The sequence below is a fragment of the Rana temporaria genome, chromosome 11, assembly GCF_905171775.1.
Source record: "Rana temporaria chromosome 11, aRanTem1.1, whole genome shotgun sequence".
NCBI classification, from domain to species: Eukaryota; Metazoa; Chordata; class Amphibia; order Anura; family Ranidae; genus Rana; species Rana temporaria.
In genome coordinates, this window is record NC_053499.1 from 138,238,617 (window position 1) to 138,253,511 (window position 14,895).

Genomic DNA, 14,895 nt, shown 5'->3' on the forward strand with positions numbered 1-14,895 from the left:
ATAGAACAACGAGGAAATAGAGAACATGTTCTCTATTTCCTCGTCGAGCTCCTCGTCTGCTTCCTCGGCGAAATTGTACACACGGCCGGGTTTCTCGGCAGAATTCAGCCAGAGACTCGGTCGGAAGCTGAATTCTGCCGAGGAAACTGGTCGTGTGTACGGGGCTTAAGAGTTGAATTGGCTCCTGGTTGAGAAAAAAATTATTTGGCTTATACACTTGCACATTGACATGGTACTCGAATGCAAAAGTCATTTGAAATTAGTCAAGTCCATGAAGGTTTCATAGAATGGTTGGACGAGCAATTTTTATACTTTCTAATCTGAATTTTCAAGCAACTATAGGAGTAAGGTCAGCTTTACTTTAGATCACTTTAAAGTTTGATTTTAGGAATCTTTAGCTGTATCTTTAGAGAAACCTATAAGCTTTTCATCCTGGGTGATAATGTGGCCATATATCTTCAGGGAGACTGAGGAGGCAATGATTTTATCATTACAATACTGGAACTGATCAAGTGATCAATGAAGGAAGACCTTTCCTTCCAGCAATGCATTTTTGGAAGTGTCTAAAATGAGTTGTCTCAGCATTCACAGAACTAGAGTGGGTAAGAGTCTGCAATGAAGTTTGTTAAAAACTTGAAAAACCTGGAAAGTAAATTGCTAGCCTGGAACAAATTTACCTTGAATCAGCAAAGAAAGAAGGCTCATCTCAAAACCTTTCAGCCCAACTAAGGTTTGAAAATCTATCTACCTGGATTGTTTCAGGATCTTGCGCTATCCATTTGTTGAACGTCAAAATAATTTGGATCGTACTGCAATTTAACTATATTCAAACTTTGAGTTGAAGACTGTTTAATCAGCTAAACATTTCAAAAGTACATTTCATTAGAACATTATCAGTACCGTGTACATACAGCATAACAGCTAATCAAAACAGGATAAACAAATGAAGTAATTACGCCAGGCAAGAACAAAGGAAGGCGGAAGTTATATATGATTGCACAAGGTCATTAGAAGTAAGCTGCTTGGTTAAAAAGAAACATTTATTAAGACACCTTGTTCGATCATTTATTTCAACTCCAAGCTGAGTTTGGAATGGAATCTTCCTATTAGCATGACCTTGAAGGGATCATCATATTTTTTTTAAAAGGCTGGAAGAAATTGTGTTAAATTAGTTTTATGTACATGGAAGCTCATTACAATTATGCAGCCTGTTAAAGACAAGGGGGGAAAAATGGCTTCTTGAAAAGCATTGTAAATTGACTCATTTGCCAACAGTTCAGACTCCTCCTGAATATATGAGCCATTTTTACATTAACGTTTTAAGGACTGTAAGAAGAAATAGTGTTAAGTCCTATATAAATTATATATGTGGTATGATTTGTGTCTAGGGGTAAAGTAAAAATGTTTTTCTCTCCAAAATACAGTCTTTCTCAACTAGGGTTCTTCCCAAGGTTGCTAGTGGTTCCTTCAGCAATGAGAAATTTCGAACTCTCAGATAAGTAACCTCTGACAACAATATTTTTCATTATCTGTAAAGAGGCATACTTACTGCTGACCACAGATGTAAGAAGCATTCTTCCCATTGACAATCATGCTACTGTTTATGAGCTGTAGGATATAGTAATTATTAGCACATTATTGATGTGGCCTGCTCTCTCTGCTCACTCTAGATCAGGGGTGTCAAACTCCATTTCCTTGTGGGCCACATCAGCATTATGTTTGTCCTCAAAGGGCCGGTTGTATCAGCACCCCACCCCCCCTTACATCAGATGTCAAGAGCCCCCACACCATCAGAAGTCGAGCACCCCCCCCCCCACTATCCCTTACATCGGTACACCCCTTTGCCTTGTGCAGCTGCCAGGAGGGCTGGGCAGAGAAGTGCAGGATCTGGTGGAGGAGTCCTGTCCTCTCTGCTGCTGTCTGCTGAGACCAGGTGGGGGTATAAGGGCCACATGAAATGACCTGGAGGGCCGGATTTGGCCCGCGGGCCTTGTGTTTGACACCTGTGCCAAACACAGGTCAATATGCCAAAATTGGCCATGCTCCCTGCAAGATGACTTTTGTCATCTTTTATAGTATTGAGGAGGGAACAGAAAATCTCTAGTTTCCAGTGTGGACTAGGTGGTTTAAAGAGAACATGCTCATGGATGATTTCACAACTGTTGAAAAGACATCAACCGCAATGGAAAAGCATTGTTTGCAATGAGTTTTTTTACTCATAAACTTTGGCTGGCCATACATGAATCTTTTTTTTTTTTTCATTTAAGCAGCGTTGAATCCTGCTTCTGGTACCAGTAAGGCTGGCCTTACATTATACACATTTTCTTGTACAATTTAACTTTAGAGTTACCAAAGCCATATACTAAAAATGTTTAATTTGTATGTACTTGGATGTCAAAGTTGAAGGTAAAGCGCAAGAAAATTGAGAAAGAAGAGTGTATAATGTATGGTCAGACTTTAATCAGTTAATCAGTTTTAGGGTGGGGATAGGAACATTCAATAAGCCTTCTTACAGCCAGTGACTTCTCCTTGACAGAGAACACGGTTTTGTGTTCAAAATATGCCAAATACTGTAGGTCACTGGTGATGTCACCAAAGGCAGAGGAGCCTCACTCCAAGGTTGCATATGCTGCAATATCCACCAGACCTCTACAGCCAGGAGTCTAAGGGATAAGAAGCGATCCTTCCCTCCCTATTCCCACAAGCACACTGACACCATACTTGATTATAGCTTCAGTGGTTCAAAGTGGAACTAAGCAAATACAGCCTAAAGTGAAGCACCCAGACAGACAGCGTTCAAACATTAATTCCTGCAGTACTGACAGATATGATCCAGCACTTAGTGCTTGGGAATTGTTACTACTGTGCTGAGCGATTATATATCTACTTCTGAGGCAGATGACATAAGCCTATTTAAACTATTTATGCTGGCTGGACTGCGGTTGTAAAGTGTGGCACGTTGTGTTCAAATATTCATTTACTATATACAAAATGGTCTGACCTGGGACAAATTGGTATGCTGAAAGGCAGGTACCCTACATGCTATTAATATTATTAGTGCAAAATGTGGTCTAATGTGATTAAATAATTAATTTACATTCGTTCCAGGTGTCCTTATTTGATTATAGTAAATTTCACTATGTTGAATGCTGTAAGGTAGGTACTCCAATTTGTAAAAGTACAAGTATACCCTTATAAAAAAAGTACCCTAAAGGATTTGCTTCATTTACTTGAAGAACAGGCAGAGTTTTATTTCAATGAATATATATATATATATATATATATATATATATATATATATATATATATATATATATATTTTTATATATATATATATATATATATATATATATATATATATATATATATATATATATATATATATATATATATATAGTATTTTTTTCCAACATTACTGACTTTAAAGTTCAATTCTTATATTGACACAGGGTAAAGAAATGTATTTAAGACAATTAAGCGTCTTTATTTTCATGACACAACTGATGCAGCTAAGAGAATATCTCCAGACATTTCGACCAGCCTAAGGGTCAATCACTTGCTATTTCTGACTAGTAGAACTGGGTCAAACCTCCCGTAGCAGTATATATTTATATATTGCAAGAAAAAAACAATAATAGTTAAAAGGCAGATGGTAAATTTGGAACACGGTATGCTTTCAGCTTCAGGACTCAAAATTTAAAAGCCAAACATTTACAGGAAGCAAAATAGCTCATCAGTTGAAACAGTAAATACCCAGCATGATGGTTTTGTGTTACAGTAAGCCACACGACTTATGGCCAGAGTTACAAACTGCTTTACAGAAAAATGTTTGATGAGATTGTTTGAAAATCCATTTTTCTGGATGACATCACAATTTTTTTAGGGTGAGACGTTTAGGGAAGAATAATTCTTTTGTCTTTAAGAGTATCTTTGCTGGTGTAATGGAATCTGTTATGGCCAAGTTGAACCTCAAAACTACTTTGACTATAGAGTATATTTCTCTAGTGGATTTAAAAAAAAATTAGAAATACATTTTTGTCCAAGAGCTTTCTCTTAACCAATGACTAATAGATAACATCATAGCTTCTGGTGATAGCTCGGCAACACAATGTCCAGACCGGCATAACAAACTTCTCAGATTCCCATCAATAGCATTGAAGATAGGGTGAGAAATCTCAATGCAATATTTTTATTAACTGGAAGTAATATGTTAAAAAGTTTAGTGAACACAGATGATTCCTCTCTCTCATAACAATCTGTTGAAATGTTTTAGCCAATTTATTCCAGATTTGATTCCCCCCCCCATTAATCACTTAAGCTGGCCTTACACCTTGCTCATCTGACCATTTGATGATACGTTCATGTATTTGACTAATTTTGAATGGCTTTCTGTTCAAGTACAATATGTCAATATATACTTCTGGATTACCTTTGACAAGTGCATGTTCATAAGACTAATTGCAAGTTTTTGGGGGCTTGGAACAAATTCAACTATTAGAAATAATTTAGTTCTCATTAGATTGATTCAACAGAAACCCACAAGCAACTGTATTGTTCCTTTTGGGTCCTGAAGAAGTGGCGTGACCGCGAAACGCGTAGACCCCAGTTTTCAAGGATATACGCTATTAATGCAGGAACTTATTGTACCACAGAAAAGTATTTTATGATTTGTTTGCAACTATGTATATTTCCAGAATATATTTTTGTCCAATGTTTAATAAAAATGCTATACAAATTGATGTTATTAGTTCATGTGATCGTCAGAAATATATTTAAAGTCCCACCCTACCTATACATTTCCATTTCCAGAACCAAGCCATCTGTGTGCTAGCAATAATAAAAAGATCCTACTTTCTCTTAGATATCTGCATTCTGTTCCGTTAGCCCTGTACTATGAGTGTTTCTCTATGTCCTTGGAGGATTCTTTTTTTACTGTTATTTTTTGTGAATAGTGTGGTTCATTCTGTTTTTTTTCCAGGTCTATGTTATAAAAAGCTATGTCTGTATCTGCACCAAGGGAAACAGCCTTTTGTCTAAGTTCCGACCTTACGAAATACAAAGCACTTTAAATATTTACAATACCCGGCAAACATGCTGGGTTACACTTTCTAGGGTCTCCTACAGTAAATGAAATAAATTATATTATTCACAGGTAAGTGGAAAAGCCTGCTCTCCAAGAGCCTCGTAATTAATAAATGCATTGGCAAAGCCTGTAACAAAATACAACCCTCATATAATTGTCAAGTTTAATGAGCAGTGAGTCCGATGGCTTCAAGATGAAGACCCTAATTTTGAAGATCTAGAACATCTTGTTTTATTATGGGATGTGATTATGCCTTGTTATGTGTATAAAATCATAGGAAGCTTTAATTTTATCCTAGACATATCATTCTTTATTCATTCTGTGGTATCATTAAAATATCTTGGAATTAAGGCTTCCTTCAGAGCACTACAGCGTGAGCTTGGAGATATAGATAGCCAAGTTTTTAACAAGGCTAACCTCATACTGAAGGTCTAATTTCCGGGCTGCTGCTTATTTTTATTTTTTTCAGTGCATTTGATATGTATGATAACATTTTTCATATTGCTTCTTTTTTTTTTGTTGCCTCCTTTAGCGCAGAAGCAGAGATAATTGAATATCAGTAGCTGCTGAAATTATGTTTGTGCATCGGGATGAAAAGACACAGCATATAGATGGCAAGGCCTCCTTCAGTCACATGCATCGTTGATGTAGTCCTTCGAGGTGTGGAAGGAATCCATGAAAAATAAGGCTAATGAATGTCAAAACATTCTTTGTGCATTGTTTACTTTAACTGGCAAAATGTCATTTTGTGTCTGCTAAAAGGGTTTTCTACTGTGCATGTAGATTTATCCAATCCTGACTGGAACCTCTTGATAATTAAAAGATAAAGTTGTCTAGTTGTGCCGAATGCAGCTTATGGCACTATATATTCTTAGCTAAGTGACTAACCCCCTCTATGCTTACATTTCTCCTGAATGTGAGTGGGTAGACACTTCTAAAAAGCAGCCTTTTTTGTTTGTTTTGTTTATTAAAATACTTAACAATAGGCTGTAGTGTTGAGTTCTTGTTTTTAAAGCAGTAAGGCCTCGTACACACGACTGAATTTCTCTGCAAAAACCAGCAAGAAACTTGCTGGGAGATAATTTTTTGCCGAGGAAACCGGTCGGGTGTACATTTTCGTGGAGGAAACTGTCGAGAAACACGACAAGCCAAAAATAAAGCATGTTCTCTATTTCCTTGACGGGAATGGAGAAAATTGGCTTGTCGAGTTTCTCGACGGCTTCACTCGACGAGCAAAACGATGTGTTTTGCCCGTCAAGTTTCTCGGTCGTGTGTACGAGGCCTAAGGGTTGGTTTACATTTAGGGCCAGAAGGCAGTAAAAACTTGAAATTGAGCTGTGTTTTTACTGCTTCCCCTTAAGCTGCAAAAGCAGTAGACGGGAATGTACACATGCAAAAAATGATCCCCCCTCTTGCACTATGTGGGCAGCACCCCTTGTGATAGGTGTGTGTACAGGGAGTGCCAGGTGTGCCTGGGCACACCCTAATAACCTTGTGCGCATTTACCGTTTACCTGCATTTACCTCTTATTGGCTCTGCCATCTTTCACTGTGCCGTCAGGGAAATCAATATGTCGGGTCATATATATGTAGACACATGCATGTGTGTTTGAGCTGCCGGGTGCATACCCTAATGTAATAGGCTGCGCACCCCTGTGTACCTTACCATGACCCATTCGCCTCAATGGGGCTACACCACAACCAGCCTCCAACTGCATTCAATGCACACAGTTGCAGCATGGTGGAGTTTTGTTAAGAGGTTAAAAACAATAATGAGGAGGCAACATAAAGCCTCCTCAGCACCTGTCAAATGCCCACCACTATTTTTGAAAACTGCTTGCTAATCCTTTCTTACCTGTCCTGTGGCTGGGTTGACTTCAAGCAGTTATAGAAAGCTAGAAAAAAATTTATGCCATCCCTAAAGTCCAACTGGCCCCTCTTTCTGCAAGATGGGGGCTTAAAGAGGACCTTCAACCTACTCTCTACCATTTTTTTATACACCCACTTACTGGGTGTTGTTGTGTGCACTGTTTGGATACTCATGACCCAGCGGATCAATAGTTCTTCCATTGACACCCTTCTGTCAATAGACACCCCTCTGTCCTGCGATGCCATCTTACTTGTGACATCATCAAGAGGCCCGCCTTCCTCCTATTTAGTGAATGAAAGGCTAAAGCCCAGTAAGCACTGTGCACGTCATTGACCTAGGCGAATGACGTGCATGGAAGGGTAAAGAAAAAAATCTGTGTAGAGGAAGGGGAGAGAAGGGGTAACTTTATGTAGTGGGTGAAGATCCACTTTTAACTGCAAAGGGCTCGATCTGACTAAGGGGTCTTATTACAAAAACATTCACTTCGGGAATTAAACTGGCCATAGTTGGAGCAATTTTCCTTCCTGCAACCACGGGTTGCAGGACAGAAAATAGCTCAATTCCCCCACCAATACAGTCAGTGTTGATCCTAAGTGGATAAGTGGGGGGGAGCCGTCCTGGCAAGGAGAGCACCCAGTGATTATTGCCAGCAGTAAGTCCAATGATGAGGAAACACTACTCAATGTGTGAGTGCTGCAAGTATTATATTGCAGGCAGAGGTGCCCACCCGGCTCGCCTCCGAGATCAACAGGGAAAAATAGATGAATGGCTTCACATTCCGGAAATATGCCAACATTTTCATCGTAATAATCAACAATTAAAAGTATATACAGCACAGCGATAGGCAATAATCGCATGAAACATTCAACAGGCTAGTTTAATGCCATGTACACACGGTCGGAAAATCCAACCCTGGGTAGGCTCCATGGGACATTTGCTGTCCGAATTTCCTACAACAAATGTTTGAGAGCACAAAACGCACAAAAAACACGCATGCTCGAAAAAAGTTCGACACATGCTCAGAATCATTGAACTTGTTTCTCGGCTCATTGTAGTGTTGTACGTCACCGCGTTCTTGGCATTCGGAATTTCCGACAACATTTGTGTGACTGTGTGTGTATGCAAGACAAGTTTGAGCCAACACCTGTCGGAAAAAAATCTAAGTTTTTTTTGGCGGAATGTCTGATCGTGTGTACGCGGCATTAGGCTCTATTTTTCCTGATTGAGATATGTCAGGAAAATTTTGCATTATGGCCACTAAATGGAGCTGACAATCATAGGAAATAACAATATTCAGTACTTTATGGTAATTATTCATGATGACTGAAAATTTTCTAAAAATGGACCCCATACAGTTCACGGGCGTAGCCCAGTTATGCCACGTACACACGATCGGTTCATCCGATAAAAACAGAGCGATGGATATTTCATCAGATATCCGATGAAGCTGACTTTCATCAGTCTTGCCTACACACCATCAGTTAAAAATTCGTTCATGTCAGAACGCGGTGACGTAAAACACTACGACGTGCTGAGAAAAATGAAGTTCAGTGCTTCCGAGCATGCGTCGACTTGATTCTGAGCATGCATGGATTTTTAACCGATGGACTTGCCCACAGACGATTGTTTTTTTCTATTGTTTTTTTAACCATCAGATAATTTTAAAACAGGTTCTACTTTTTTCACTGATGGTAAAAAAAACGATGGGGCCCACACACAATTGGTTTGTCCGATGAAAACGGTCCTTTGGACAATACCGATCCATCGGACCGTTTTCATCAGACGAACCGATCGTGTGTACGCGGCATTAGAGTAATTATTTATTCAAAAAGCATTGTACACTTTACACACCCAGCTTTGTTTATTTTTTGATATATTTCACTAGTGATGAACCTTTTTCCAGAAAAATAGAATAGAGAATGCAACTTGCATGCATGGGCCCTGCAGAAAAGATTTTGATGAGCGGCCATTTCAGGGACAAGGACAGATAAGTATACAAATGAGGAGGTTCAAATGTAAATGATCAATCCTCCCATCAGGGACACAGAGAGCAGAAAAAGCCCAACAGGGTTTTCTGCATTTTCCCACAATAACCAAAACATGAACTAAAATCCTATTTGGCCTTAGATGTCAGTGAAAAGATCATTATTGGAATGCATAGTAGTACGTGTAATGGTTAATGTGTCTGATATGCACAGAAGCAGGTCATTGTCTGCTAGCTGCACAAAGGTCTTGTACTATTATCTTTCAAATCAGGCAATAATAAAGGGCAAGCCGGTAGGTGCTCATTTTCTTCCTAATGAGGGCATTAAGGTTTTGTTTTTTCTTATTGGCGCTTGTGATTTTTTTTTTTCATTAGCTAAAAAAATAAAAAATGCCACAACATTATATCACATCTGATTATTTACATTGTCTATAGATCGTATGAGAAGATTTTTTTGCAGTTGATGCCTCTAGTGGATGCATTGTGTACGGCATCGGTCTGTGCACTTCAATGACATCTCTGAGGCTTAGTACATTGAACTGACTGCACCCTGAGCTATTTCAGCCATAAACCAAACTTTCAAACTCACTCAGTCAAAGTAAATGTGAAAAAAAAAATGGGTGGAATACAGCAATTTCTCTAATGGAAGAAGGGAAAATGTATTTTATATGTAATTTTCCTGCTGACATGGCTAGAATATGATTATGATGTACTTTGATGCATTAACCACAAATGTACAGGAGGAAATATTGCTCACTTAGGGCCTTATATTATTATGTTTTCAGTGCAAACACACTAGAAAATATTTTATCATTGAGGCATGAACACTTCTAAATTCCGCTATATGCAGGAGGAAGCTCCAGCCACAATTGGTACAAACTATGGGAAAGCTAATAACATGTTTGGCAGCCATTTAATATCACAGTTTATATCCTAAGTGGACATGTCATCATATATACTTTGTCCTGGTAAGTGCATGCATTCTGAGTAATATGTAATTAAAAGATTTACAGACTCAGTACTCTCCCTTACAATGCCTTCATCTACTTTTTAACCCAGAAGGAATTATCCAGAATCATTATCTAGCTGTAGTGCAACCTTGTCGAGGGTTGTTATGCTATTTCCCATGCTGGAGCCTATTGCATTTTTTTCAATCAATGGAGGGTCTACAGCCCATAAAACCTCTATACCCTCCTTGGCCTACAGGTCACAACAGGAAACACACCTTCACTTACTTATGGGGAGCCCCTTAGATCCCAGTGGCCATAGGCCATAGACCATAGACCCGGTCCATTTAGGGTCCCAATGAACACCTGGACACAAAAGTTTCCAGGGTCACTGGTTACAAAGTGCCATTTTTAAGTCTTTCTTTCCAAGGTATGGACTACCCTCTGTTCTATAGGAATAACGTTCTGATGGATATACTGTAAGGCAGCCCTAAAAATTTCAACTCGCCTTCTCACATTAGGTGAGTGGAAATAAACTGAGGGCGAGTGTGGAGCCATATCAAAGGGGAGACAGGAGCTGCCAGCAGGTGGAGTTGAACAGAAGCCGATTCTTCTCCCAGTGTCCACCCCCAGTCATTCTCTTGGCAGGGCCTGGCATATAGTGGGAGTTGGCAAATAACTAGATGAGGTTGGGGCCCAGCGGTGGGTTTGGTTGGAGCTGCCAAAGTTACTTTTCCCATTAACAAGCTGGTGATTGGTTAGTTGTAAGTAGGAAAGGTTAACTTTGGCCACTCCCACTCCCCAGTTTAGTGCTATGTTATGTATGTCTCTATGCATCCTAAATCAATGAAAGTGTTATATATTTATATTTAAAGATTTATTTATTTAATATAGTATTAAAATATGTACTTTAAACTGTACAGTTTTTATCTTACTGAAAAAAGACAAGAGGATTGTTCAGAGCTGCATTAACTGTTTGTGGCCAGACAGGGCACAAATGACATGAACTCCTATACTGTACAAGGTGCAAGCCTTAATTAACTTTAATCAGTCAATGTTAATAAAATCATGACAGAATGCACTAAGGCCTATTGAAGACTAACTTCACCCAACAGACATGAAAGGAGGCCAGCTTTAGTGTTTTTTCATGATTTTAATAATGTAAACTGCTCAAGCCCTGAAGAAGGGGGCGGCTCCTGAAATGCATTGATTATATTTGATGTTCTTAACCATTAAATGTTTTAAAAAGTCCTTCAAGTGAAAGGAACGTTTGTATCAAGTGCTCCTTCCTACACATTCAAGAAAGGGAATAAAGAGGCTCAGTCCACATCCCCATTTAACTCTTCTTTGCAGCATGTAAACTTGCACAACAAGAGTCACTATCTAAACTCCATATTTTAGGCCACATTTCTCACTCACCAAGAAGTGAGTAACTTCCTGCTATCCTGGTGATGTCCACTGATATAGCAGATGGCTTTCCCCCTAAGGGGAAGCCACATATCAAGTACTTTACAACTTCCAAGCTGAGGCCCTAACCCTACCACAAGTACTCAAACTGTTTACTACCTAGATATAGGCACTGTCTATCACTAGCAGGCCTTTAAATACTTCCCTAAACTTGGATACCATTTTAGAGATGACATAGTCATACAATTATTAGTGCCTGTGCAGTTCTTACACAGCTCGGCCTCCTAATACAGCCTCTTAACTTGATACAAAGTAAAAATGTTGCATTGTGATTTCTAGAGAGAGAGACTACAGAAATGCTTCCTCCTATCTGCAGCAGACTGGTGACAACATCTCAGCCTAGGCAAATACACTTGTCTGGAGCTTAAAGCCCTTGGTTTTGTTTTTTGTTTAAATCAGCACAAGGGACAGTGCTTGCATTCAAGGAGTCCCTTGTGCTGGCGCTTGCTTTCTTAGTGGAAGTCTACCATCCTCTGCTCCCTCATACTCCCACATCTTCCAGTACTCTTCCACTGTGAGGATTAATGCAGCTGCTGGAACTGTCATAGGCACTAGTCAGGAGTGCCGACTATGCTCACCCTTTTCGCTCCCTTCTCCATAGCTGTACTATAGCTTCCCACAATGTAAATCACTCTATGAATGAAGAATGGGTGGATGAATGAAAGGTTTTCCTTCTCAATCCATAGAGAATGTTTCATTGAATGGAGGAGGTGGGTAGAAAGGGTGGTCATAGTCATCATTTTTGATGAGTGCCTATTATATCTCCAACAGCTGTAATTAAAGCCAAGCACTGCCCCCCAACACTGGAGTATCAGCACAGTAGGGGTATGGGGAGGGGGTGGGACTAAATATTTTCAACTAAGAGAGTAGTCACCAGCACAAAGAACTCTGCTTATTGAATGTAAGATGATCTGGACAGAAACACTTCCTGTCCTAGGTTGACAATGTCTACTTACTGTTCTGTACCTATATAGAAGCCACATTGTCATCCTAGGACAGGAGGGGGTTCTGTAGTCCTTAGAGATAGCTAGGAACAATGTAACTGATACCAGTCAACACATGTTGTTATCAGCTAACAAGATTTCTGGTAGTATCCACAGGTATGTTTTGCATGAATCAATTCGATATAACAAAATGTTTCTATTATATAATTGCCAAACCAAAAGGGGCTATATGAGAACAGTTTCTTGTGAGGGTCTACGTATCCTTTAATGAGTGCATTTCTTTTGCTTTTTTGCAAAACTGATACTGTTGCTTTAATACATTGTTGCATGCCAAAAAGGTACTGAAGCTGACAAATCCACTTGAACAATTTTATATCTCTGGTTGAATCCCGGGGCAGGAATTGCATGCACACTTTAAACACAAATATATAATAAAACCAAGGCATCATGAGTACAGATTACAAATGATCATGTAATATGGGAAAAAAAAGATTAAATTATGACTACATTAGGGCTTGCATGTGGTTGTCACTCTACCAAGATGTTCCTCCAACAAGATGGAAGCCAAATTGCTCAGTGACTCTGTTATTCTGCAGTCCTGCCAAACTAACATATTGCCGTGTGTGTCAGTTCCATTACTTTTATCTTAGCTGCAGAAATAAGAACATGATGTTCTTTGAATATCCCCTCAGTTGTCTCTATATTTGAACCAATTAAAGTGTACCTGTCCCTCAGACACAGCAGGGGTCACCATTGTGTTTGCGGAACAAATGCACGTCCTTTTAATTCTCCAGGATTGAGTGACATTACCGCTACAGTGATGTCAAAAGTTCCTAATAAATTGTGTTGTACTGCTTCTACAATCCAGGTTATTCGGTAAGGGAATATAAAGAGTAATAAGGATGCAAAGCAACTCATAACAACCTATGCATGAAAGCAATCAGACATTGCCATCAAGTGTAACAAAAATGCAAATACTTGAGTTAACTAAATGGGTAGATATACTAAAACTGGTGCAGCTGTGCATAGTTGCAAATCAGCTTCTAACTTCAGGTCATAGTTACATAGTTAGTCAGTTAGTCAGGTTGAAAAAAGACACAAGTGAGCCCTGGTTCACACTGGGTACGATTTGGAATGACATGTCAAATCGCATCTCAAATTGGCGGCATTTGCCGGCAATTGTCGGCAATGGCACTGTCCTAATCAGTGCGACGCCGCATCTGCGATTTCAAAAAGTAGTTCCTGTACTACTTTTTGCGATTTCGGGCCGCGATTTACATTAAATTGAAGCCGAAATTGCGGCAAAATTGCGGCCGCGAAATTGCGGTAAAATCGCGCATTTTACCGCGATTTTGAATTTGCAGCAGTGTGAACCTAGGCTCCATCCAGTTCAACCAGGTCGTTCAATTAAGCTTTGTCAATGCAATCTGGAAGCTGATTGGTTACAATGCACAGCTGCGCCAGATTCTGCAAAGGAAGTTGCACTTTGCAGGAAAGTTTGCCCCTGAGCTTAGTTAATAACGCTCTCCTGACTTAATTTTTTTTTAATTTTCCTAGTACATGATTGGGTATTGTTTACAAAGTGAAATGTCACTCCATTCACTAAGTCTGGGGCAAATTTCTGTTTAAAGTGCATCTTCCTTTGAAATTTTAACAGCCTTTGCCTTTAGTAAATAAAACATCCAATAGGTATGCACTGACAACATTTCAACGTGTAAATCATGCCTAATTAAAACTTTGGCTGTGACATCGAATAGTGATAAAGTCAACTTGATTTAGCTGACAGTAGGAACTAATAAAAATTCAAAACATACCCTTCCAACTAGTATGGGTTCAGGGCCAGAGAACTCTTCCAGAACAAACATTTGATTCCACACCCAGCCTCTCTTGGATCGGTTCAAAACTTTTTGCTCATCGTTGACTCCAGTAAGTTCCAAGGTGGCATCAGTCGCCAGTACATGGGAATCATCCCTCGGAGCCATATATACATGAGGAAGTACTGCAATCCATAATATGATTAATGGAGTCCAAACATCCATGAATGTTTCCCCCAGTCTTTCTGGCATTTTAACGCAGGTTAAAGGGAGCGTGGACAACATGAAACAAATGTTCTTGCTCACATCCAGATCGCAGCCATCCAATTCATCATGCGGCGAGAGATATTTACTTGCAGCTGATCCGAGGCTTTATTGCTCAATAAACATAAGCATAAATAGTTCACATTTGAAGGACATGACGTGTCTGGAATATCACTCATCGATGTTTCCCTTAAATGGAAAAATGGAGAGAAGAAAAAGTAAGGAATTTGTTCAGCATAACATGGTATGTTATTAACAGTTAATAGGCATTGTAAGCACAAATATTGAAGACGTTCAGAAGACGAGAGAGTGGAAAACAAGAGGTATGAAGAATTATCAGAAATAAGGGCTGAAATGGTACAATTTTTTAAAAGCTAAGATTGAATTAATGTTCAGACTCTGTTAGTCAAAATGTATGCAATTTACTGTGACTTTTGAGAAAACGATTTTTCTTAAGCAATTCCATTTAAAATGCCAAACCAATCACTGAAATCATACAGCTATTCAACAATTGTTACAACTG

The 14,895-nt window shown here is 39.2% G+C and overlaps 1 protein-coding gene across 2 annotated transcripts in view; it reads right to left on the reverse strand.

Annotated features, from left to right (window-relative positions):
• The window catches only part of CDH8 (cadherin 8), a 507,519-nt gene that overhangs the window by 468,477 nt on the left and 24,147 nt on the right, over positions 1-14,895 (reverse strand). For both annotated transcript variants that reach the window (XM_040329195.1, XM_040329196.1), the window contains exon 2: positions 14,109-14,561. In XM_040329195.1, the coding sequence (XP_040185129.1) occupies positions 14,109-14,393 (285 nt within the window). In that variant the 5' untranslated portion in view covers positions 14,394-14,561. The remainder of the gene's footprint in view (positions 1-14,108; positions 14,562-14,895) is intronic.